The 27,395-nt window shown below is 34.6% G+C and overlaps 1 protein-coding gene across 1 annotated transcript in view; it reads right to left on the bottom strand.

Moving 5' to 3' along the window:
* Nucleotides 1–6,267: 6,267 nt before the first annotated feature.
* The window catches only part of LOC132735136 (DNA (cytosine-5)-methyltransferase 3B-like), a 43,640-nt gene continuing 22,512 nt past the window's right edge, over nt 6,268–27,395 (bottom strand). The window contains exons 11-16 of the mRNA XM_060722040.1: nt 23,464–23,619; nt 18,364–18,451; nt 17,587–17,735; nt 13,555–13,643; nt 7,923–8,013; nt 6,268–6,892 (exon numbers count right to left, since the gene is read on the bottom strand). Of these exons, the coding sequence (XP_060578023.1) occupies nt 6,401–6,892; nt 7,923–8,013; nt 13,555–13,643; nt 17,587–17,735; nt 18,364–18,451; nt 23,464–23,619 (1,065 nt within the window). The 3' untranslated portion in view covers nt 6,268–6,400. The remainder of the gene's footprint in view (nt 6,893–7,922; nt 8,014–13,554; nt 13,644–17,586; nt 17,736–18,363; nt 18,452–23,463; nt 23,620–27,395) is intronic.

A 27,395-nucleotide genomic window follows, 5' to 3' on the forward strand; every position in this document is an offset into this window, starting at 1 on the left:
ACAATAAACCAATCTTGTAAATGGGGTATATAAAATTTTGCAAAATCTTGGGTTCGGTTCTTAGACAAAATTGTAAACCGTCCAAATAGTAAGTTTTGGGCTAAAATTAACCTTTCCGTTAAATTTCCCCGGGGAATGAGGAAATTAAAGGGGGACAAACTGATGGAATGGAATGAAAACAAATTTAAGAAGAAATCATAAACCAATGTGTTTGGAGAAAGTTAAAAAACATTAAAAAAAGTAGTAAGAAAAATCTCCAAATATCCATTGAACGATTCCCATCCTGACCGTGTGACCCATTAATCAAAAAAAGTTGTCTACTAAAAATAAATACATGTATCAGCATAAGTTTCAAGGTTCCTGATCAAGTGGTTCACAAAAACTAGAAATAAAGTTGAGTTACACAAGTGCACTTGAAGTGCTACAACTTCCCCAGTTTATATTCAAAATGATCCCAAAAGCCCCGCTTTTGGGTCCCTTTTCCATGTAAATGTATAAGCGACAATGACCCTCAACTTAAATGCCCTTTGGCCCAAATGTTTAAAAATAGAAAACAAAAAACCCTCCCGAAAATGACTAATGGTCTTTAAAAAAAACATTATTTTTTCCTTTTGGCACCAAAAACACCCTAATTTTTTTGCTCAAGGGGGGAAGAAAAGGTTTAAACCTTTACTCCCCCCCGCCCAGACTAAATTAAAAAAGCATTTTACCCGGGTTCAAAAAATGGTTTTTTAAAAAGGGTTCCCCCTCCAAAATAAATTTCCAATTTCCAAAGATTTTTTCCTATCAACCCGAGCCCCGTTTTCTCACTCCCAAATCCATAAATTACCAAAAAAAATAGTTTCTATAATTTTGGCAAGTGAAACCTCTTAATAGTGTTTAAAACAAAACTGTAGGGAACCACATTTCTTCTAAACGTCATTGGCAGTTCCCGTGTGAATATTGTCCTCTGCGTAAAGAAAAACAAAATTTTTTTAAATAGGCAAACGCTAGTTTGTTTAAATAGTCAGATGAAATACTTGAAATTATAATAAAGTTCCAGATTTCCTTATTTCCCCCTCCCTTTTTAAAAAATAAGCTCCGTGAAGAAAGGAGAATAAATACGTGGTTTTAAGAAGCTAAACACCCTTGCCTCGGGTCCTCTTCATCAAAACGTTTCCAGGGCAGGTTCCCTGGACATCCTAATGTATCCCATGGGTTACAACTGAAATAAAATATTAAATTTTATGAGAGAATCTTAATAATGAATTAAAAGCAATAAAACAAAAATGAAAAGAAAAATGTCCATAATAGGGTCAAGACCTGCGGGGATGATTTACAATGATTCAGTAATTTGAATTTTGTAATTGATTTTGGATTGACTGTAATAGATTACATTCCCAAATGTAAAACTGGTAACCCCATAACAAAAAAATTAAAACTGTAATGCAAATGAAAAATAAAGGCATCCTTTGACAATTCAAATTTGTTTCCTGTTTAAATATCTGATAGTCAATGCGAAAATGTCAATCCAATTGTATCATAATTACTTTGACTGAAATTTAAAAGCGGCTGTAATTGATTAAATTTTTACAAATTAAAATTATAAAAATATAAAAATTTTTATTTGGTGGGCAAAAGGTAATTCAATTAACATGATTACGTGTAATCATGCCAAATCGAATTTAAAAAATCAAAGGGAATTTGTATTTAACAATTACCTCCGGGCTGATAAAAAGGTTTGAAAAATTTTTTACGAGGGGTTCCCCTTTTTTGAAAAAAGGGTTTTTAATTGGGCCTCCCGGGGTTAATTTTAAATAAGCAAGGCCCGGTAATACTTTGAAATAGTAATTAGGTTGATAATAAAATTTAAAAATTTATGATGAAAAAAACAAAAAGGAAAGAATTAAATTTAAAGGGCGGTTTTTGGGAAATGCTAGATTTTCTTGATTCCTATCAACAATCTTAAAAATGTATTTGCAAAAATAATAGTGGGTTTTAGATTTTTTAAAACATCAAAATCAATACCCCGGGGAATGAAACCCCCTATGTATCTCAAAAATTGGGGCATTGGTAAAAATTAAATATGTGAATTTTTCCGGGTGCACCAGATGGGGAAACATAACACCCAGATGTTTACTGGGAAAAAAAAAGGGCAATCGCAGGTAAAATTTTCATCTTTTTAAAACATTTAGATAAAAAATTTAATCCCTTTTTTAAAAAAATCGAAATGTGGAATTCTAAAACCCTCCTTTACCCCTCCTCTATATTACCCCAAATTTTTTTTTTGGACTTCATCGAGGGTATTCTTTTTCCTCGTGGGGGTTTTCTTTTTTTCCCCAAAACAATGCAATGTGAAGAAAGAAAATGTAAAATAAAAAGAACTAAAAAAAAAACCCCGATTTTTCGAAAAACTTCACTACCCGACCGGGTGCTTAAAAATTCCCGAAAAAAATCCTGATTTAAGGTACCCGGGGTCCCAAACACTAAAAATTAAAACCAAAAATTTTTTGCAAAGTAAAATTTTAAAAATTTTTTGAAAAAACATTTTTGAATTTTAAAATTTTAAGCATTAGTGCCCGAAAATTGTTTTTAAAAATAATAATTTTTACGAAAATAAAATTATTTTTTTTTATTTGCTATGCGGGTTAAAACCCGTTTAAAATTATCCCAAAACGTGCCGCCCCCAAATTTAGGCATCAATGAAACCACAATAAATCTTGAAAATTTCCGGATTGTATTTTAAATCGAAAAATACCCAGTTTAAGTTAAAATGTACAATAAAAATTTCTGGTACCCTTTTTTTAAAGAAAAAATTTCAAAACCCTTTGTATGTTAAAAAACCCTTTAAAATATCCCTTTCAAAAATTAAAGGGAAATTGGGCCCGCTAAAAGGTTTTAACATTTTAATTTTACATTTGCGGTTGAAGAATGATATCAGCCAAAAGGGTTTAAAAACCAATAAAGTAGCGCCTTTTATTCCAAAAGTGTGGGGGAAAATTTTTTTTCTCCAACCGTAACTGTTAGAAAATTTTATATTGGGGTTTAAAAGAAATTAAGTAAGATTCAAGGGGCCCTTGCCTTTTCCCCAATTTCCCAAAATTTGGTTTTCTAACAATGGTCAAAAGAAACAGACAAAACACTTTTTATGTGAACGCCTATATATGACAGGTGTCAAGTGTCCCTTACAAATTTCTAAAATATTTTTATGATAGTCGTTTCGGATGATTAATTCTTTATGAATCAATGAAAATGATATGAAAATATATTTTCAGTGAATGGTTTTTTGAATATCTTTGTTCACTAGTAAATCGAACACAATTTATTGTAAACTATGTCCCAGAAGAAAACTGAATCTATTTATGCTGTCATAGATAAAATTCAGGATAATAAAAAGTCAAGAACATCATCATCATATTGATTGAGAAATACCTTTTATTTCTATTAAATTATATCAAGCATTTTATATGAACTGATCAGACAAAAAATATATAACATCCCGTTCTTATTAATGCAACAAGGTTACATGCACAGACTTTAAAAACAAAGTCCTGTCAGGAGCACAGCTTTCCGTTCATCTTAATTTATATTTTAACGGAATTTCATACACGAATACACAGGCAGAGTGACACTGATATAATATTATAATAATAATGATGATAATAATAATAACATCAAAAGTGAAACAATATGATTACGGATAGCAGTACGAACGTTAAATGCATTCCATTTTATCCCACTGAGTGCCTCAAATTTTAACGATAGTCACGTGACATGTGCGACAGATACCAGATGGACAGTAAATCACGTTAAGATTTGAAGGAATTCTGCTATAAAATGATATTTATCAGCTGCTTTTTAATTGGTCAGATGTCACTGGGTCATAAAAGTTGTTAGAGTATGTATTACCACATCGTGTCACCCCCTTTGGTGTGATATTTGCGTGTTATACAATAATTTAACGGAAAACGTAGGGGTCTGACAGAGAACAGCCGATTTATGACTCTTCGTTTGATGCGCGTCAGACTAACTTTGAATCGGCATAACTTTTTTAATAAACAAGCAATTGTCATGCGGTTTAAAGCACATGAAAGGGAATTCAATTACGGAGGGAATCGTGTCAGGGATTTTTGTTTGCTCAATCAGCGACTTTATAATCTTTAATTACGTAATATGTATGGTGAAAAAAGTCGCATAAATTGTTTGATGTTACGTAATATTTTTTTGGGAAAAGATAGAAAAAATCTGAGACACGGTTCCCCAGATATCATAATTATATTCTAAGAGTTTGATGACAAATAAATAAAAAATGACTTTGAAATGACGGTTTAAAATTATAGAATTTTTTTATCAAAATCAATAATTTACAAAGGCATTTTTTCAAAAATGATATTTTGTATGAAGATCAAAGACACTTAATGCACAAAATTTAAATAAATAAGTTGGTTTAAATGACATTTATGGTATACCACGGAAAGTGTCCGTTGTCGCCTTAAACATTTATTGAGATTTAGCTACAAACGAAGGGAATCGCTGCTCAAAATTGCATTTGAGCTCCATATGTGCTGAAGAGATCCATATGTGCATAATATTAAAAATTAGCAACATAATTACGCATCACTTTCATAAAGCAATCTATATTTTATTCTAGTGTGTATCATTCTGTAATAAAACATTATTATCCAAAATAGACACATTTTCACGAGACGAGCTTGAATAACATAGTATCAATATAGAAAGAGATAAAAGACATTCTGCATACGTAAAGGTTTTGAAAATACGTAGATATGGTGGGATGGCCTTGCTTATTTTGATTTATTGACGTCATGTGTACTGCAATCATTCCTTTTTTATGCCGTCATGCATTAATCAATTTACTAATTATTCACTCGACTGCACTGTCTGCTAAATAGGGGAGTAATGTGAAGCATATTTGAATTTGTTAGGACGCTGTAAGAAAGCTATTGATAAACTTTTTGAAAATGATCAAAGAAACTTTGCATATTTATTTTCCACATCAAGGAACGTCCTTGCATAATATTTACATGGTTCACTTCATGCCCATAGTCCCAATTATGGGTCAATGCCTATTTGACTTATTTTATGCCTGCTCTGTAACTGATATAAATTTAAAAATCCATCTTTTGGCATGCCATTCAAAATGCTGATGAAACGGTCGTTACTGTAATACTGGCGCGTCCCAATTATTTACAGCAATGCAATTTAGAAACACCCAACTACTTCTGATTGGCTAATATGGTGTGGGGTTTACAATAACGGTCATTGACACTTACATAAAAAGTAACCGAGGTTCCGATTGGGGAATTAAATTAATGAAGAGAAGCCAATTATAAATTGAAATTTTATGTTTATTAAAATTCTAATTTCTGTTAATCATGCGATAAAACAGTTATAATATATCGAACTCGACTATTATTTCATGTACTCGGGCCTTTCAGTATTTCTAATGAGCGTAAGCTAATGAGCCGTCAATGTGGTGATCAAACACACTAATGTTAAAATTGAACTTTCGGCCAAAGCTACGATACCTTAATTGTTTCTATACATTTGCTATTTAATGACTATATAGAAGTGGTCCGTAGTTTTGTAGATGGTTTTCTACATCACTTATGGATCTCTTCAGCACATATGGAGCTCAAATGCAATTTTGAGCAGTTATTCCTTCGTTTGTAGCCAAATCTCAATAAATGTTTAAATCAGGATTTGTCTGAATGTTAAGCATTGGTCTGTAGTGAGATTTTGTAAAATCTCTGTTTTTTGAGTCTGTTTAGTGACACTTCTTCTTTCACATTGCATGTTTTGGACACATCAGAACCCACATGTGAAAGAATATCTCGATAAAGACTGCATAGAAATCCAAAACAAAAATGGGTAATATAGAAGAGAATCAGGAGGGTAGAATCATATTTCGATTTTCTTAAAAAATGGATTTAATTTTAAATAAATGTTTAAAAAGATGAAAACTTACCCTGCGATTGACCTATTTTTACAGTCACATCTGGTGTTATGCTTCACATCTGGTGCAGCGGAAATTCACATATAATTTTTACCGATGCTCATTTTTGAGATTCATATGGGGTTCCACCCCCGTAATATATATATATATAATTTTCATACTAAATCACTTCAAAACTATACACACATTTTTTTTTCAAAAACTATTTCATAAGAATATCCAAATGATACATTTATGTTGTTTTTATCACCATTTGGAATACATATGAAAAATGAGCCCATTGTAGACCAATTCACTTTAACCAAACTAAAAGTGATAAACCTTTGTCACCAGTGAAGTACCAGGTGCTTTAAAATATGTTGAAAGAAATTGTTGATAAAGGAAACACATCATGCGATCACAAGGGCTCACCAAGTCTTTGAGCACAGGATATGTTAATGAAAGTTACCTTTCATCTGCAAGTATGCAATTATCTTTCCAATCAAATTTCACTGGTAGAGAAGTTGTTGTGTTGTAAGCAGTGTTTATTTCTGGTTCAGTGGATTGTATGTCATCAGAGTCACGGTCCTCCTGTAAGTCATCTGTGTCAATACCTTCCCCTTGATTGTTGTCTATGTCAATACCTTCCCCTTGATTGTTGTCTATGTCAATACCTTCCCCTTGATTGTTGTCTATGTCAATACCTTCCCCTTGATTGTTGTCTATGTCAATACCTTCCCCTTGATTGTCGTCTATGTCAATACCTTCCCCTTGATTGTTGTCTATGTCAATACCTTCCCCTTGATTGTCGTCTATGTCAATACCTTCCCCTTGATTGTCGTCTGTGTCAATGCTTTCCTCTTCCTTGTCATCTGTTCCTAACTTGTTATCATTTTCTGTGTTTCTTTTAGCCTTCTTATTGTTTATCACTGTAACATTGTTGTTAGACCTCTTTACCTAAAAATATGATATTTTATTTAATTTTACCCATGCAATATGGTGTTATATCAGTCAAATATATTTCATATTTGTAAAAGATAAATATGAAATATAAATATGAAACTGGGTGGAGTCAAAATCATATTTATTTTAAGGGACTTCTTTTGCCATTTTGTTTAAAAAATCTGATATGTAAAAAACAACTTTTGTTGAATTTGGTTTTGAAAACTATCACAGTCATAGAAGTGGTCTAACTAAGAAAATAAATCTGAAAATCAATATCTTTTATTCAGTCATTAACGCTGTATAGACCTTGTTTATGTGATGCCACAATGTAATGCCAAACAGTGCGTGCAAATACAGGCAAAACAAGACAAAATTTGCATGATTAACAGTCTGAATGTAGACCTTAATGAAAAGTTCTGGAATATTAACAAAATGAATAGTCCATCATATAACCGCCTCCGTGGTCGAGGGGTTAGAGTCGATGACTTCTAATCCAGTTACCTCTCTGGCATAGGTTCGATCCCTGGGAGATAATTTGGTAGTTAAGCGTGGAGGAAGGTAGTCTAGTACTGGTGTAACTCTCCAGGAACGATGGTTAGGAAACTACCCGCCTATATGACTGAAATACTGTTGGAAAAAGGCGTAAAAAGAAACAAACAAACAAAACAAGTCCATCATATTTTAAAAGCAGATGAATGGATAAAGTACAACAGTAAGGATAAATGATCTGCTTATTTTGGTAATAATTGAAATGACAGCACATTTTAAGCAAAAAGAAAAGAAACTATAAGTCTGACATAATCTCCCCAACTTCTGGTACATGTAATATTAAATTCATTCTGCATTTTTAATAATCAAGTTCGTTATTGTTTAAAACTGTTTAGGTGCAGGTTTTAGATACTAAATATTGGGGAAACATACTGAACTTCCAAAATGAAACATTCAAAATGGCAAATAAAATACTTTCATATTGACAGCATTATTTAATTTCCATCCTTAAATTAATATGATTTAGAAGCTTTTTTTCAGTAAGACTCAGTACCTGGGCAGATCTGTTATCACTTGTAGCATAGAATGACTCCTGGCTAAGAGTTGTAATATATCCTTTCTTTTCTTTGTAATACTGAAATGAGCTGCAAAGAAAATAAAACATGTATGTATCTTAAACAAGATGGCCTAGATTGCTCACCTGACCAATCAAACTAATTTGAGCAATGACTTAGACAAGCATCCTGACCAAGTTTGATGTCAATTGAGTTAAAAATGTGACCACTAGAGTGTTCACAAGGTTTTACCATATGTGGGCCATACATGCCGTATCCCCCGCCAGGGGACAAAAACCCCGATTTTCAACAGTGTCTCCCGATCTCCCGCCGTGGGATCAAAATCCCCCGATTTTCAATTTGAAGTTGATAAGAAGTAGATAAAAAAAATAATGATCAGGTAATAGAAACTCAAAGAATCACAGATTAGCAATGTTTGAAACTATTATTTTTTATATTAAGTATTTCTTATTATGTAACTGTGATCTATGTTGTTGCAAAAATAAAATAAACTAGAACTATCACTAAATGTGATTAATACCCCCACAAGACTGCTTCGGAAATGAGGATGTTACTAGTAACAGAATACCTTGTAAAAGAATTGAAATATAGAGTTATGGTTGTGGGCAATTAAAGATAGTTATGGTTCTTGTATGTTACATTTCCTTTCAATGTGGTTGGCCATTGATGAAGTTTTATTTAATTACTCTGTAATAAGTCCAGAAAGACAAAGAAAAGGAACAAAGGGCAATAACTCTATAAATACTGAAGATGGAGTTATAGTTCTTGTGCACTACACTTCCTCTTATTGTGCTTGACCATTGTATGAAGTTGTTTCGAATTCCAACCAGTACCTTTTCAGTTATTCTCCGGACAAGTAAAAGTATGAAAGGGCAGTTACTCTGTATTTTGTCAAAATGGAGTTATAACTCTTGTGCACAGCACTTTATTTTAATGGCCCTGACATCTGTATGAAGTTGTATTGAATTCCAAACAGTAGTTTTCAAGTTATGCTCTGGACAAGGAAAGGTAACAAAGGGCAATAACTCTGTAATTAGTCAAGATGGAGTTATAGTTCTTGTGCACTGCACTTCCTCTCAATGTACTTGACCATTGTATGAAATTTATTGAATTCCAACCGTTAGTCTTCAAGTTATGCTCCGGACAAAAAAGCAATGGAAAAATAACTAAGGGCAATAACTCTGTAATTACTTTAGATAGAGTTATGATTCTTGTGCCCTGCACTTCCTTTTAATGTCCTTGACAACTGTATGAAGTTGTATTGAATTCCAACCAGTAGTTTTCAAGTTATGCCCCGGACAAGGAAAAGTAACAAAGGGCAATAACTCTGTAATTAGTCAAGATAGAGTTATGGTTCTTATGCACTGCACTTCCTCTCAATGTGCTTGACCATTGTATGTAGTTATATTGAATTCCAACCATTAGTCTTCAAGTTATGGTCCGGACAAAAAAGGCAATGGAAAAGTAACAAAGGGCAATAACTCTGTAATTACTTTAGATAGAGTTATGATTCTTGTGCCCTGCACTTCCCCTTATTGTGTTTGACAATTGTATGAAGTTGTTTTGAATTCCAACCAGTAGTTTTCAAGTTATGCCCTGGACAAGGAAAAGTAACAAAGGGCAATCACTCTGTAATTAGTCAAGATAGAGTTATGGTTCTTATGCACTGCACTTCCTCTCAATGTGCTTGACCATTGTATGTAGTTATATTGAATTCCAACCATTAGTCTTCAAGTTATGGTCCGGACAAAAAAATCAATGGAAAAGTAACAAAGGGCAATAACTCTGTGATTACTTTGGATAGTTATGGTTCTTGTGCACTGCACTTCCCCTTATTGTGTTTGACAATTGTATGAAGTTGTTTTGAATTCCAACCAGTAGTTTTCAAGTTATGCCCCGGACAAGGAAAATTAACAAAGGGCAATAACTCTGTAATTAGTCAAGGTAGAGTTATGGTTCTTATGCACTGCACTTTCTCTCAATGTGCTTGACCATTGTATGTAGTTATATTGAATTCCAACCATTAGTCTTCAAGTTATGCTCCGGACAAGGAAAATGCAACGGACGTCTGGACCGACCGACCGACCGACCACCGGGTGACTCCTATATACCCCCCCCCCCCCAAACTTCGTTTTTGGGGGTATAACTAGCTTTGTCTCACTGTAACCAACAAACACTGAGGGGTAAAAATCCATTTCAATCAGATAAATAATAAATAATACCTGTTTTAACACCCAAAGGGCCAAAATAATTAAGTCCAATTATTATCCAGTAGTCAGTATACTCCAAACAACCTTTACACAACCCTTCATCAATTACATAGTTTACATGTATACAGTACAGGTATCAAGTGACGTACTGCAGTAGCGTATAGACTTCCTACTGCCATATATGGTAAGCATGATGTAATCGATGTGTGTTAACAAATTGAGGTGTGAAGTACATAATGACCTGAGTAAACTGGATTAAGATTTGTGTCAGATTTTTTTCAAAAATTCTCCATGAAAATGTTGATACCTTTCATTTAAAGAGAAAAAACTTTACCTTTCATTTAAAGAGAAAAAACTTTGGCTGTTAAAGTATATTTATTGTAAGGATTTTGAATGCATCAAATTCAAGTTTATTTGTACTAAAATGATTCAATATTTATCTGATATAAAAATAAAAATGTATTTTATATGATATACATGCAATTAATTATATTTGTTTTACAGGGATTCTTATTTTATTTACATCAAATATTTAAGTACCTATGTTTATTTGCAATTGTTTACATATTATTCCTTCACACCGTCATGTATGTTAAAACTTGAAAATATCAAATGATCTTGTAAAAATGTTCATTTTCATAATACAAGAGCGATCAGTAATCACATGTGTCGCCTCATGATGGCCAATTTCATGTTGGGTCAAATTTTGTGACAGACGGACAGACAGATGGACAGTGCACAACTAGACTTGGTACTGATCATTCCTGTAAAGTTTGGATAAAATTGCACCAGTAGTTTATGAGGAGTAGTCCGGAAAACCTTTTGCGTATCTGGCAACACACAGAAAAAAAACACCTTTTTATCAAAGGGCCATAACTCGGCCAAAAATCATTCAACCGGAAAACCCGTGCAATATGCGCAAGGACTTAAGCTACAGATCTATCCTGTAAAGTTTCATTGAAATTGCATTAGTGGTATAAGAGAAGTTAGTCCGGACAAACTTTAAAAATAAAAATTATTAAAGGGCCATAAGTCTGACAAAAATCATTGAACCGGAAAATGCTGACAATATGCACAACTAGACTTGGTACTGATCATTCCTGTAAAGTTTGGATGAAATTGCACCAGTAGTTTATGAGGAGTAGTCCGGACAAGCTTTTGTGTATCTGGCAACACACAGAAAAAAACACCTTTTTATCAAAGGGCCATAACTCGGCCAAAAATCATTCAACCGGAAAACCCGTGCAATATGCGCAAGGACTTGAGCTACAGATCAATCCTGTAAAGATTCATTGAAATTGCATTAGTGGTATAAGAGAAGTAGTCTGGACAAACTTTAAAATTAAAAATTATTAAAGGGCTATAACTCTGACAAAAATCATTGAACCGGAAAATGCTGACAATATGCACAACTAGACTTGGTACTGATCATTCCTGTAAAGTTTGGATGAAATTGCACCAGTAGTTTATGAGGAGTAGTCCGGACAAGTTTTGTGACGGACGGACGGACGGACAGACAGACGACGGAGAAGTGATCCCTATATGTCGCCACTACTCCGTAGAGGCGACACAAAAATGGGGGAAATTTAATTATATGTTTGCATCGTTTTAAGATTACGACTGGTTTGTGCTTGCTTAAAAATCCCCCTACTTTTGGTCCAAATCCCCTGCTTTTTAAAGCCAAATCCCCCTATCTGGGTGGCTGGAAATATGGCATGTGACCTACTTTTTGACCCCAGGTGATCCAAATTCAAACTTGACCTAGAAATCATCAAAACAAACTTGCAGACATTTGGATAACAACAGTTGCCACTAGAGAGTAAACAAGATTTTCCTATTTTTAACTTCTGTGATCTAGTTTTTCATCACAGATGAGCCATGTTAAAACTCATCCAAGCAATTACCTAGACAAGCATCCTGGTGAAGTTTGATGACAACTGAGTCAAAGATGTGACCACAAGAGTGTTAACAAGGATTTTTCATCCAAAGATTTTAAGTAGTTGTGTGGATGTTGTTAACAGCTTATTTTCCTTTTTTTAGCTCTTGATGCCATTTTGTTCAGTGAAGAGCCATCATCATTCCAAATGACTTTCATAAAAGTCTGTGAAGCGATGTAATAAGGCAGAAATATTTATTGATAAATGATTTCATTATTTTTAGCTTGTACAGCTTATACTATAAATGTTATTCAGTAAAGGAAATTAAAAAAGAAGGGCCAATTTTCAACCCAATGATATAATGTGACGTATTTGGTAGTGGAAAAAAGACAATGCAACATGTCAAATATCAAATAGCTAAGCTAAACAAGAGCTGTCACAGGAGAGAGCTAAGCTCGACTAATAAAATACTGGACGCAGTAAGGAATACAAAACTATAAAAGAAAAATCATTTATGATATAAATATACTTCTTCTTATCACAAGAAGTTATTGTTGTTAACATGAATTCCAAGTTCAAGGGGGGGGGGGGGGAATTCTGGAAATAGTCACACTAGAGTTATGTATTTGAAGTTTGAGGAACATACCTTTAAAACTAAAGAAGTTATAGTAAAAAACATTTTTTAAGTAAAAAAATCTTAGTTAACTCGGAGATAATTCTTGCAACATTGGTACTAGTTATAAACCTTGTCATATAAGACGTGGTGAATGATAAGGAACATATAATTGAAGTATGAAGTTGATCCCTCCAATTTTATAAAAATAACAGTAAAATATAATATTTAATAATAATATTTAAGGAAAATTCTAAGTTCAAGGGGAGATAAATCTGAAAATATTGGAGCTAGAGTCACATAAGATGTGGTTGATGATGAAAAACATATATTTGAAGTGTGAAGTTGATCCCTTAAGAAATAAAGAAGCTACAGTCAAAAATAATATTTTTTAAGGAAAATTCTAAGTTCAAGGGGAGATAAATCTAAAAATATTGGTGCTAGAGTTATGAACCTTATCACATAAGATGTGGTTGATGATAAGGAACATATATTTGAAGTATGAAGTTGATCCCTTGAGTAATAAAGAAGTAACAGTAAAAAATAATATTTTTTTAAGGAAAATTCTAAGTTCAAGGGGAGATAAATCTGAAAATATTGGTGCTAGAGTTATGAACCTTGTCACATAAGATGTCGTTGATGATAAGGAACATATATTTGAATCCCTTAAGTAATAAAGAAGTTACAGTAAAAAATAATATTTTTTAAGGAAAATTCTAAGTTCTAGGGGAGATAAATCTGAAAATATTGGTGCTAGAGTTATGAACCTTGTCACATAAGATGTGGTTGATGATAAGGAACATATATTTGAAGTTGATACCTTAAGAAATGAAAAAGTTATAGTGAAAAATATTTTACTATAATTTTACTTTAATAAGAATTTTGTTTACAAGTTACAGAAATACCATACCTGTATAAGGAAGGAATATTTCCCCAATAAAACTTGGGATTATAAACACTTGGTAAGAAAAACTGTGTATCCCACATGCATGGTTCTCTCTGAAACAAACAAGACAAAATGAAAAAAATACATCTGGGTTAGTCTTAGAAATTCGACTCCTGGGAAAACCTAAAGTTATACTTATTTTATCCTTAGCATCATTTTCATACATAATTCTTTTACTTTGTCCAGTAAATATCTGGCAGTTGGATAATTTTTGTTTGTTTATTTGGTTGGTTTTTACAGCCATTTTTTATTTGTTTGGGTCGTCAGACCAAACAAATAATGGTAGCGAAATTTCAGAGTCTGATGCTGTTAATTGCAAATGCCGAAAGTAGGCCGCTTTTTTGAAGCGGTTACTTCCCTTTATATGTACACTAACGCCGAAAAAATTCAGGGGAGATCACTGCGTAAAGGGCGCATTAATTTTCAAGCAAAATAATTCCCGAATATTCTAATATTGTTTTATCCTTTATAGATATACATGCTTATAATAAGCTCCATGATTATTAACATCTGTGTTGAACAACAGTTAGCATCGAAATAATAAGAGTAACAAACCCTAATTTAGAATAATATGGTTTTCTTCAGACCCATTACATATAAGTTCACCGTGGCCGAGGGGTCTGGAGTTCAAATCCAGGAAGGCAACTCTTTTTTTTTCAAATTGTTTAAATCAAATAAACATTGAATTGAATATCAGTGTTGCAATTAGTCTTAAAGCCAATTAACTACAATTAAAACGCTGGAAAGCACTGGTGGCACTATACAAAAACAAATTGGTTTATAATCTCACAACCTTCACCTTTCTGACATTCTGAGACCCAAACAAATTCAGCGCCTTCTGTGCTTTGATTTAAATACATTTTTGGTCAACTCTCAGTAATCCACACCTAACTGAGGTTTCCAGGTAACCTAAACTAATAACCAGCTACTAATTGAATAAGTGAGAGACAAATGATCATTGAGGCAGTTAGATAAAAACATCAGCAGTAGTTATTCTGTCCAAGAGAAAAGTTGTATTCAGCACATAGCTGTATTTTATCTATTTGTGAGGGTGATGAAGGCACCCCTATAAAAAATGTTGAGCGTTCTTTACGTAAGTTATTCTTTGCAGTAATTTGGCGCAGTCACAGCCATGTTTTAATGAGAAAGAATAAAGGCACTGAATTAGCAACATATTCTTTTCTTTTTACTAATAGGTAAGTTTTTACAAGTAAGAGAAAGAAAAAGACTTTCCCCAATAGGTTTATGCATTGATATTTTCGTTTATCATAACTGTTATCACTGACATGGTATTGTTTAGCTTGCAATCATTTTTTAAGTTTAGAGTCATAATGTTTTCCCAGATAAATGTTTTACATACGTATTTTAATATTCAACTTTTATATCATTAAAACTTTAGTGTTTATTGTTAATAAGCATTTTACACGATAATTATGAACTTTTTATAAGTGAAATACAGTTTAATAATTGTTTAGACAATTATTTAGAAAAACATGTATTATGCCATATTTGGAAAGAGCTCGGTAAATGAACCCAAAGGCGAATAAACAACTTAAAGTCGAACATATAAAATATTGTTTTGAACATTGTTTATATGCTATTTTTTCAAGTTGAACATATAAAATTTCATTATTATCTTTCATCTACTGTTAAGTATAGACAGTTGTAAGTGCCAAATATATTGATTGTCAGTATTATCATTTATGCCAATAATTTATGTTGTTATTGTTTTATGCATAACAGTGAAGAGTAACAGTTTTGTAATCATCAGTTTAATATGTTCGAATGTAAATCAGATATATAAATAACAAGATATGTTTGTAGAACATGTATTCCCCTATCGACAGCCAATTAGTCATGTGATCAGGTTATTATGACTGACTTTTGACCTAGTGACCAAAAAATCAATAAGGGTTAATTACTGGTCATGACTAGTCACTAGGTAATTGTGACCGCAAAGGTTGTGTGCAGCAATTTTATGACAAAGTTATTTCAAATCTTACCAAATAATATATGCATAAATTTTATGAATCATGTAGGCCTCATTAATGACAGGCAAGTTGCTATACTACATAAGACCTTGAAATGTGTATACCAAAAGGATTTTAAAATTTAATAAAAAAGATATCAACCAAGGCAACTTGAGTTGTTGAGTTATTGGTCAGAAACAGTCTTTACATACAAGGTCAATACGACATTGACCTTTGACCCTTAAATCAATAGGGGTTATCTACTGGCCAAGACCAATGCACCTGTGAAGTTTGAAGGAAAGGGCCCATGAGTTGGGATTTTGATCAGAAAGCGTTGTTACCTATAAGGTCAATGTGATCTTGACCTCTGGCCCCTTAACGCCAAAAATACATTGAGGTCATCTTCTGACCAAAAGCAATGCATCTGTAAAGCTTGAAGAACAAGGGTCCATGTGTTGTCCAATTATTGATAGAAAACCATTTTGAAATACAAGGTCAATGCAACCTTGATCTTTGTTCCCCTGACCTCAAAATCAATAGGGGTCATCTTCTGATCAAGTCTAATGCATCTACCAAGTTTGAGGGCCAACAGCCCATGGGTCGTTAATTAATGATCTTAAACTGTTTTTGCCTACAAGGTTAATGTGACCTTAACAATTGACCCCAAAATCTATAGGGGTCATCTGCTGGTCATGAACAATCATCATATCAAGTTTGAAGTTCCTAGGCCTTAGGGTTCTTCAGTTATAGATCAGAAACTGTTTTTACCTACAAGGCCAATGTGACCTTGACCTTTGATCCCAAAACCAATAGGTGTCATCAGCTGGTCATGAACAATCATCATACCAAGTTTGAAGTTCCTAGGCCTAAGCGTTCTTTAGTTATGATTGGAAACCGTTTTTACCTACAAGGTCAATGACCTTGACCTTTGACCCCAAAATCAATAGGGGTCATCTGCTGGTCATGAACAATCATCATACCAAGTTTGGTTTGAAGTTCTTAGGCCTAAGGGTTCTTCAGTTATTGATCGGAAACCATTTTTACCAACAAGGTCAATGTGACCTTGACCTTTGACCCATTAATCCCTAAATCAATAAGGATTATCTGCTGGTCATGAACAATCATCAAACCAAGTATGAAGTTCCTAGGCCTAAGCGTTCTTTAGTTATTGATCAGAAACTGTTTTACCTACAAGGTCAATGTGTCCTTGACCTTTGACCCATTAACCCAAAAATCAATAGGGGTCATCTGCTGGTCATGAACAATCATCATACCAAGTTTGAAGTTCCTAGGCCTAAGTGTTCTTTAGTTATCACTCTGAAACAGTTTTTGCCTACAAGGTCAATGTGACCTTGACCTTTGACTCCAAAATCAATAGGGGGCATCTGATGGTCATGAACAATCATCATACCATGTTTGAAGTTCCTAGGCCTAAGCGTTCTTTAGTTATCTCTCAAAAACCGTTTTTACCTACAAGGTCAATGTGACCTTGACCTTTGACCCCAAAATCAATAGGGGTCATCTACTGGTCATGAACAATCATCATACTAAGTTTGAAGTTCCTAGGCCTAAGCGTTCTTTAGTTATCACTTGGAAACCATTTGGTCTACGGACCGACAGACCGACCGACAGACATGCAAAGCAATATACCCCCACTTCTTTGAAGGGGGGCATAAATTAGGTTGTGTTGTTAATCAGGTTATTATTATTCATTACGAACATTTTACATTGCAGTATTATCATTATAATGATTTATATTTTAATACTCTTTACATGTACCCCTAGACATGAGTAAAGTTGAAACATTGGTATTTTTTTGTTGTGAACAATAAGTTAAATGTTATTATGCCACATGTTGTTATGCAACGGCAGTCTCCGCCATGTTTTAATGAGAAAGAATAAAGGCAATGAATTAACAACATATTCTTTTCTCTTTAGACTCCCGTATCATATCTGCAATTTGACCCGGCTAACATATTTCAGGGTTCACTTAATTACTATTTGAAAACAAAACTGCCAAACAAACCTCAAAGAAGTTGGACAAGAGTTCTCTATACTTGGTCCTCATTGATGCCTTGCATTCTACTAACCAGTATACATCATTCATGCCCTTACACATTACTTCAATGTCCTGTACAATCAACCAGAACTTTATCATCATACTCCCTGTTTCATCTGTGAATATATCAATAAGTTGCTGAACAAATTTCAGGTTTCAACTAGCTATTGATACTAAGCTGGGAAATCAATTTTCACAACTGATTCACAAATAATGAATTAACTAGGTAACATCATTACTACTTGAACTACTTGAAGCTTATCAAATTTCTTTTAAAACCAAGCATGCTGGGGGGGGATGATTCTACCCATCAGTGGTGACCTTGAAGATCTGCCAGCACATCTGTGCCTTCTGGTCACATGACAGCACTTGTGATTTGCTAATTCAACCTGTACATAATTTGAAAAATTTCCTGTTAATGATGAATGCTTTTGTTGTCCAAATTGAAAAATGGAAAGTCCATTTAAAATATTTTGTGTAGTAAAGGTTTAAATATGTACTTGGGGCAAGGTTTAAATATGTACTTGGGGCATAACATAAAGCGGCATTAGTGTCTAGTTGCCTGTCCCGTTATTGTATGCCCAGTACATACACAGATGACATGTTGGACAAAATTCAATGGTTTACTGTCTTAAATCTTAACTGGCATAATTTTTTGTGTTTTAATGTGTATGTGTGTGCGTGCATGTGATATTGTAAGTTTGTTTTACTACAAAGTAATTGTTTGCTAGAAAAATAACTTACTGAACCCTGTTTGTTCCTTGTTAGTAACATCCAGATCATGACACGGTGGAAATGCCACAACAAGATCTATTGGACATAACTGTTTTAGCTGAAGCAAAATCAAACAGCATTAAATTCATTAATTGAATTCAATATGATATTTATTAGTAATAATATTATCACATGAATAAATTTATTACTGTTCCATGTTGGAACGAACCCCTTTAATGTTTTGCAGGAGAAATCGACGAAATATGGTAATTATAACAGCTTAACACTTAACAAACTAGAACTGCCACTGTCATGGCGTGAACCACATACCACCTTGTCAGACTCAACAGTGGTCATTTAGAGCTCAAGGACAACCTCCCAGCCAAATCTGAGGGAAGTAAGCCAGTGCATTGTTAAGTTATGTATTCTACATGTTTTTAGTGGCAAAGATCAAAGTGACCTTTACCTTTGACCTACTGACCTCAAAACTGAAACTGCCACTGAATGACTTCAATACCCCCCCCCCCCATTCATGCAGCTTTGCCTGGAGGTGTTTTATGATGAATATATGAGAACATAATTATATGCTTCAAATGTGAAAATGTCAAAATCAATACACTGTGGACAGGCATTCTTAAGCATTTGAGCAGACAAGCTTATTGTAATAAAAGCCCCTGTGACCTTGACCTTTGACACAGTCACCTAAAAATCAAAAGGGGTCATCTAATAGTCATAACCAACCTCAATACTAAATATGATTGAGCAAAGCATTCTTATGCAATTGAGCAGAAAAGCTTTTGAACTAAAGGCCCCTGTGACCTTGACCTTTGACCCAGTGACCTCAAATCAATAGGGGTCATCTACTTATCATGACCAACTTCCAAGCCAAATATGAAGACTGTGGGTCAAAGGATTCTAAGGTAATTGGGCGGACAAGCTTTTATTAGTCAAGGCCCCTGTGACGTTTACCTTTGACCTTAAAATCAATAAGGGTCATCTACTAATCATGACTAACCTCCATGCCAAATATGTAGACTGTAGGTCAAAGGATTCTTAAGTAATTGGGCGGACAATATCTTTTCACTCAAGGCCCGTGACCTTTGTCCTGGTGACCTCAAAATGAATAGGGGTCATCTACTTATCATGACTAACCTCCATGCCAAATATGTAGACTGTATGTCAAAGGATTCTTAAGTTATTGGGCGGACAATATCTTTTCACTCAAGGCTCCTGTGACCTTGACCTTTGACCTGGTGACCTCAAAATAAATAGGGGTCATCTACTTATCATGACTAACCTCCATGCCAAATATGAAGACTGTGGGTCAAAGGAATCTTAAGTTATTGGGAAGACAAGCTTTTTCCATTCAATGCCCCCGTGACCTAGACCTTTGACCTGGTGACCTCAAAATTAATAGGGGTCATCTACTACTCATGACTAACCTACATGCCAAATATGAAGACTGTGGGTCAAAGGAATCTTAAGTTTTGGGGCGGACAAGCATTATGAAGTCAAGGCCCCTGTGACCTAGACCTTTGACCTGGTGACCTCAAAATCAATAGGGGTCATCTACTACTCATGACTAACCTACATGCCAAATATGAAGACTGTGGGTCAAAGGAATCTTAAGTTTTGGGGCGGACAAGCATTATGAAGTCAAGGCCCCTGTGACCTTGACCTTTGACCTCAAAATCAATAGGGGTCATCTACTAATCATGACTAACCTCCATGCCAAATATGAAGACTGTGGGTCAAAGGAATCTTAAGTTATTGGGCAGACAAGCATTTTGAAGTCAAGGCACCCGTGTCCTTGATCTTTGACCTGGTGACCTCAAAATGAATAGGGGTCATCTACTTATCATGACTAACCTCCATGCCAAATATGAAGACTGTGGGTCAAAGGAATCTTAAGTTATTGGGAAGACAAGCTTTTTCCATTCAAGGCCCCTGTGACCTTGACCTTTTACCTGGTGACCTCAAAATCAATAGGGGTCATCTACTACTCATGACTAACCTACATGCCAAATATGAAGACTGTGGGTCAAAGGAATCTTTAGTTATTGGGCGGACAAGCATTTTGAAGTCAAGGTCCCTGTGACCTTGACCTTTGACCTGGTGACCTCAAAATCAATAGGGGTCATCTACCAATCATGACTAACCTCCATGCCAAATATGAAGACTTCGGGTCAAAGGAATCTTAAGTTATTGGGCGGACAATCTTTTTGAAGTCAAGGCCCCTGTGACCTTGACCTTTGGCTTGGTGACCTAAAAATCAAGTAGGGTCATCTACTAATTATGACTAACCTACATGCCAAATATGAAGACTAGGAATGAAAGGAATCATAAGTTATTTGACCGACAACCATTTTGAAGTCAAGGCCCCTGTGACCTTTGACCTGGTGACCTCAAAATCAATAGGGGGTCATCTACTAATCATGACTAACCTGTATGCAAATATGAAGACTTTGGGTCAAAGGAATCTTAAGTTATTCGGAGGACAAGCATTTTGAAGTCAAGGCCCCTGTGACCTTGACCTTTTACCTGGTGTCCTCAAAATCAATAGGGGTCATTTTCTAATAATGACTAACCTCCATGCCAAATATGAAGACTGTGGGTCAAAGAAATCTTTAGTAATTGGGCAGACACGCTTTTTGAAATCAAGGCCCCTATGACCTTGACCTTTGACCTGGTGACCTAAAAATCAATAAGGGTCATCTACTAATCATGACTAACCTCCATGCCAAATATGAAGACTGTGGGTCAAAGGAATCTTAAGTTATTTGGCGGACAAGCATTTTGAAGTCAAGGCCCCTGTGACCTTGACCTTTGACCTGGTGACCTCAAAATGAATAGGGGTCACTAATCATGACTAACCTGTATGCCAAATATGAAGAATGTGGGTCAAAGGAATCATAAGTTATTGGGCGGACAAGCATTTTGAAGTCAAGTCCCCTGTGACCTTGACCTTGGACCTGGTGACCTCAAAATCAATAGGGGTCATCTACTAACCATGACTAACCTACATGCCAAATATGAAGACTGTGGGTCAAAGGAATCTTAAGTTATTGGGCGGACAAGCAAAAACCGACGGACAGCCGGACGGACAAGCTTATTCCAGTATACCCCCCTTACAACTTTGTTGTGCAGGGGTATAATAAACTTTGTTGTACTAAATCATGGCCACTTTGAGCTAGGCTAAAGGCATTTTAACTAAATCTGTTAGCCTAAGCTGCAGGCATTTTAACTAAATTTGTTAGCCATGTTATGATAGTTAACTCAAGGCAGCAAATTATGGCATTTGTATTATGACAACATTTCTTATGGTTGTAGGTGTCCTTTTGCTGACACAGTAGCTGGACCATTTGTCAATGTGCAAATCAATATACACATATGTACCACCACTTTGAAAGTGGGGAATAATAAAGTCACTGTTTTCCTCCTGAGTCTCATCAAAATCTATCAGATGGTAGGCAAAGGACAAGATGTCATTTAAAAGTTTGTTTACTGTTGGCCCTTTCTATAATCTTGTTCAGCCTACCAAAACAATTTCTTGCTTTTTCAGTAAAGATCACTAAGGGATCATAGCTTTTCATCACAAGAAGCTATTTAGTGATTTAGACGAGACTACAGATTCTGAATAAGCCTGAACACTCACACTACTACAAAATGTATACCTTAAAGGCACATTATGCCTCAGAAATCTGTATTAATTAAATTCTTTATAATATTTGATTATTTGTTTGACAATTGATTTAAAGCATGTTTGATGTTTAACAGCTGAGAAAAGTAGCACTGAATGTGCAATATTATATGTCGTAAAGTTAGCAAAATGTAAACAAATGTATTTTGACTTCCATACAAAATACTAATTCACTATAACTAACAATTGCCAACATAGCAAAAGGAGCAAATACTAGGTCAATTATATGGCAAATGAGTATTTGTTTTGGAAAGTGAACAAGATACCAAAAATATAAAGTTTTTGAGAAATAAAAATGATAGCATTCCTGAAGCATACTGGGGTCCTACATAGTTACCGGACAATCAGTTTACCGGACAAATTCTATTCCTGTCAAATAAGGCTTTATTTTTTGTTTCGATTAAAAAATCATCTGGTCTGAATCCTACACACTTTCTATTTCAAAGTAAATAACAACAAAACCACTCTCAGGCAAATATTGTTGATTCAGTTCTTTATTTACTAACATACCCTTTTGTTTACTAATTATTCCATGACCTGGTCATGCGGGGAAATAATCTGTTCTGCGCATGCCCAAATATTGTGGCCCTTAATGGGTTATTTTAGATAGGTTTTACTTTTAATTCTTCTCAACATTAACTTAGGAGACAATCATAACATATTCTAATGATAAATTTAGTTCAAACAGCATCTCGTTGTTGTCTTTTACAAAGAAATTCAAATTAAAAAATATATGAGGAAACGGGTTACGCCCATAGGAGGAAACTCTACATGATATGTAAATAAAATAGATTTTATGGCTTTTGTAACACACTACATGATGACCAAAAGGAAACTTTATGACAAAGAACAGAATTCCATTTGAATATCAAAATGTTTCATACGTTTAAGATTCATGAAGAATCAATACGTTAGTTGAGTGTATAGTGTTAATTTCAATTACACCCCATATATTGGCTTCTTTGTAACAAGCATGGCTGCCGTGTCTAGTTTTGTTGACATACTGGTTTTTTCCAATAAATTTACCTTGCCTTTCAATAGTCGAAGTTTCTTTGCTGATTATTTAAAGATTAATTACAATTCAATACTTCAAAAATGTTGAAACGCAATGTCCGGTAAATTGAGCTGTCTACACGATTTTTTCTCTCTTATAATGCCCTACTTTAAAGACACATTTCTACGGTCAAATGTTTAATTTCATGATTGTTAAAGTAATGTTTTCTTGTATTAAGAACTCAAAATTATTGGGTCAAATTCCATTCTTTTTTTATTATTTTAAATAAAAGTTACAGCAAAAAAACATCATATTTTGTCCGGATATACGTAGGATCCCAGTACTGGGCATTTAAATACAAGTACAATGTGATAAGACGAGCTGATCTATAATCCAGTTTGTGTGACGTGACGTTTACACCATTTAACCAAGTTACCTTATCTTTCCTGAGAGCATACACATTGTCAACTACACAAAACAACTCAACATTGATGTCAAGTTCATCAAGTACACGTCTCACACGTTCCGCTCCATTAAACAAGACCAACACTCTCATCTTCCTTCTACTGACATCTCCATGCATCACAGTGACCTTAGAACAAAAATATTGCTGTTTAATGTTATTTACAGTAGAACTTCTTTCGGTATAATACCCAAGGCAAAATCTTGACATTGCAACATCTTAGGTGACCTTAACCTCTGACCTGGTGGCCTGGATCATGTGCATGAAACAAAGTCTCATGGTGAACATTTTTGTAAAAAAGAATCATGTTATTTGAAAAATAATCCTTGCACGAAGAAGTAATGGTATGGACAAATTTGGAGGCACATACAAATACAAAACAGCCATTTTGACAACTGTGTGGAGCTCAGTCAAGCGGACTTGACAAAAGTCCTCTTTCAACTAAGCATAATACTTCAAAGCATAAGCAAGATACAGTGCGGAGAAACAAATTTTGGTATTTTTATTTGACCTTTTGAGACCTTGACCTTCAATTTGCAAAAGACAACTCAACTCAACATGGAGAACATTTATTTTAAGTTATATTAAAATCAATCCATGCATATACACTGTAGAAGTTATACTTGCAAATGAATGTTTTATTTTTCATTTGACCTTAACCTTTGCTATAGACACCCGGAATTTTCGCGCTATTTTCCACCTCAATATGGAGAATATTTGTCCAAAGCTGTATGAAAATCCCTTCACGCGTGTAAAGTTACACTCAGGACACAGGTTTTGTGCTAAACCCCAAGTGTGACCATGACATTTGAGCGGCAGGCCTGGATTTTCTATCATGGTAAACATTTGCACCAAATTATTTTTTCATCCTTCAAAGAATGAGCTAGATATAGACTGGACAAAATCTTAACATTTTATTTGACCTTTGACCTCTTGTGACATTGACCTTCATTTTGCACAAGACAACTGTTTAGTTATATTAAAATCCATCTATGTATGTAGAAGTTATACTTGCAAATGAATGGGTTTTTTGTTATTTGACCTTGACCTTTGCCGTAGACACCTGAATTTTTCTCATGACACACGGCCTCTCTATAGAGAATATTTGGGCTACAGGTGCCATAAGTTAAAAATTTAAAATCTTTTACATTTGTACTAAGTAAAGGGCAAGAACTTTACAAATCCTGAATAAATCCACAAACAAACCCCAAGGTGCATAAGTACACATGCAGACATTCTTGTAAACTTTCAGGCCTACAGGTCAAATACTTTTTGAGCTATGCATAAACAAGTTGAAAATTACAAATTTATACTATGTCAAGGGCAATAAGTTATTAACTCTAACAAAACTGAAAAAAATCAACATGCCAAACCCCAGGTGCATAGCCTCACAGTGATGTTGATCATTACTCCAGTAAAGTTGGTTGATTCTATCTCAAACACTCAAGGAACAAATAACACAACATAATGGAATGGCTTTAACTAAGTCAAGGGTAATAACTCTAGAAATACTATATAAATCCACAAGTGAAACCCTAAGTGTCGAACTGAACATGCTGACCAACATTCTTGTTGAGTTTCATGACTCTAGGTTAAATACTTTTTTTGAGCTCTGCTCGACACAAATTGAAAATTGCAAATTTTTAGTAAGTCAATGGCAATAACTTTGACAAAACTAAACTAGAACTATCGCTGAATGCGATTCATACCCCCACCAAATCCTTGACAGAAGACCACTTGGAAAGGTGGTTAAGGGAATAACTTATGTGGCACAAATGGTGAAAAAAAGACTAATTGTACAGGTAATAGTATAAATATATATTATCAAATCATGTTCGAAACAGTTACAAATAACCTTTCATTTTCCCAATGTATTAAACATTTATTTATAAGTCAATTTTTGACCTTCAAGTGTGGCCTTGACCTTAATCTGGCACAAGGGTAAGATGGGTTTTGCACATCACCCAGTTTGGTTGAACATTTGAGTAAAGTTTGAAGAAAATCCTTCCATTAGTATAGAATTTATAGAGTAGACACAATATATTGTCTAGTATTGGTTGTATGTAAATTTGAAGACTTAAAAAGGGGCATAACTTTGTCAAAATGCAATACAGAGTAATGAAACTTGACCTGCATATCTTATTTGCCACACCTCATATATCTTTTAAGTTTCAAGCAAATGCCTGCGCTTAAGTTTCAGAATTATTCAAGTACATGTTAAAATTTAAGAACATTTTCTAAGTCAATTTCTGACTTTCAAGTGTGACCTTGACCTTTAGCCGGCACAAAGGTGACATGGATTCTGCACATAACCTTGTTGAGGTGAAAATTTGAGTAAGGTTTGAAGAAAATTCTTCCATTAGTATAGGATTTATAGAGCGGACACAACATATTGTCTAATATTTGATTGTATGTCAATTTGAAGACTTAAAAAGGGGCATAACTTTCGTAAAATGCAATACAGAGTTATGAAACTTGAACGAACAGCATATCGGAATTGTGACCCTTCAAAAATATTTTAAGTTTCAAGCAAATACCTTTTCTAGATTTAGAAATATTCAAATAAATGTTAAAATTTAAGAATATTTTCTAAGTCAATTTTTGACCTTAAAGTGTGACCTTGACCTTAAGCCAGCAAAAGAGTGACATCAGTTCTGCACATCCCCTGGTTGAGATGAACATTTGAGCCAAGATTGAAGAAAATCTTTCAATTAGTGTAGGACTTACAGAGCGGAAATGACATACTGTGTAATATTCGATTGTTTGATATTAGACCTTCAATTGTGACCTTGACCATAAGCTGACACATGGGCAACATGGATTCTGCACATCCCCTTGTTGAGGTGAATATTTGAGTTAAGTTTGAAGAAAATCTTTCAATTAGTATAGGACTTACAGTGCGGACACAACATACTCAGTAATATTTGATTGTTTGATATTTGACCTTCAATTGTGACCTTGATCTTGAGCTGGCACATGGGCAACATGGGTTCTGCATATACCCTTGTTGAGGTGAACATTTGAGCCAAGTTTGAAGAAAATCTTTCAAGTAGTGTAGGACTTACAGAGCGGACACAACATACTGTGTAATTGTGTAATATTTAATTGTTTGATATTTGACCTTCAATTGTTTGATATTTGACCTTCAATTGTGACCTTGACCGTGAGCCGACACATGGGCGACATGGGTTCTGCACATCCCCTGGTTGAGGTGAACATTTGAGCCAAGTTTGAAGAAAACCTATCAAGTAGTGTAGGACTTACAGAGCGGACACGACATACTGTGTAATATTTGATAGTGTTTGATATTTGACCTTCAATTGTGACCTTGACCTTGAACTGATACATGGGCAATATGGGTTCTGCACATCACCTTGTTGAGGTGAACATTTGAGCCAAGTTTGAAGGAAATCCTTCAATTGGTATAGGAGTTATAGAGCGGACACGAAAATGGAGACGGACGGACGGACCGACAGACGGACCGACCGACGCGACAAAGCGAATCCATTATAGCCCCCCCCCACATTTTGTGGTGGGGGTATAATAAATCCACAAGTGAACCCCAGGTGCACAATTTCACATGCTGATCAACATTCCTGTAGTTTCATGACCCTAGGTCAAAAAAACTTTTTGAGCTACATGCAAGTTGAACATTTCAAATTTCAAAAAATGTACAAGAGAAACTTAAGGTGCACAACCTCATATGCTCAGCAACATTCCAGTTTCATGACTCTAGGTTAATATTTTTTGAGATACGTGCAACACAAGTTAAAAATTGCAACTTTTTGGTAAGTCAAGGGCAATAACTCTGACAAATCAGAAGAAAATCTACAAGGGTAACCCCAGGTGCACAACTTCACATGCTGAGCAATATTCCTGTAAAGAGTTTCATGACTCTAGATCAA

The sequence above is a fragment of the Ruditapes philippinarum genome, unplaced genomic scaffold, assembly GCF_026571515.1.
Source record: "Ruditapes philippinarum isolate M1 unplaced genomic scaffold, ASM2657151v2 ctg4449_1_1_1_1, whole genome shotgun sequence".
Lineage (NCBI taxonomy): Eukaryota > Metazoa > Mollusca > Bivalvia > Venerida > Veneridae > Ruditapes > Ruditapes philippinarum.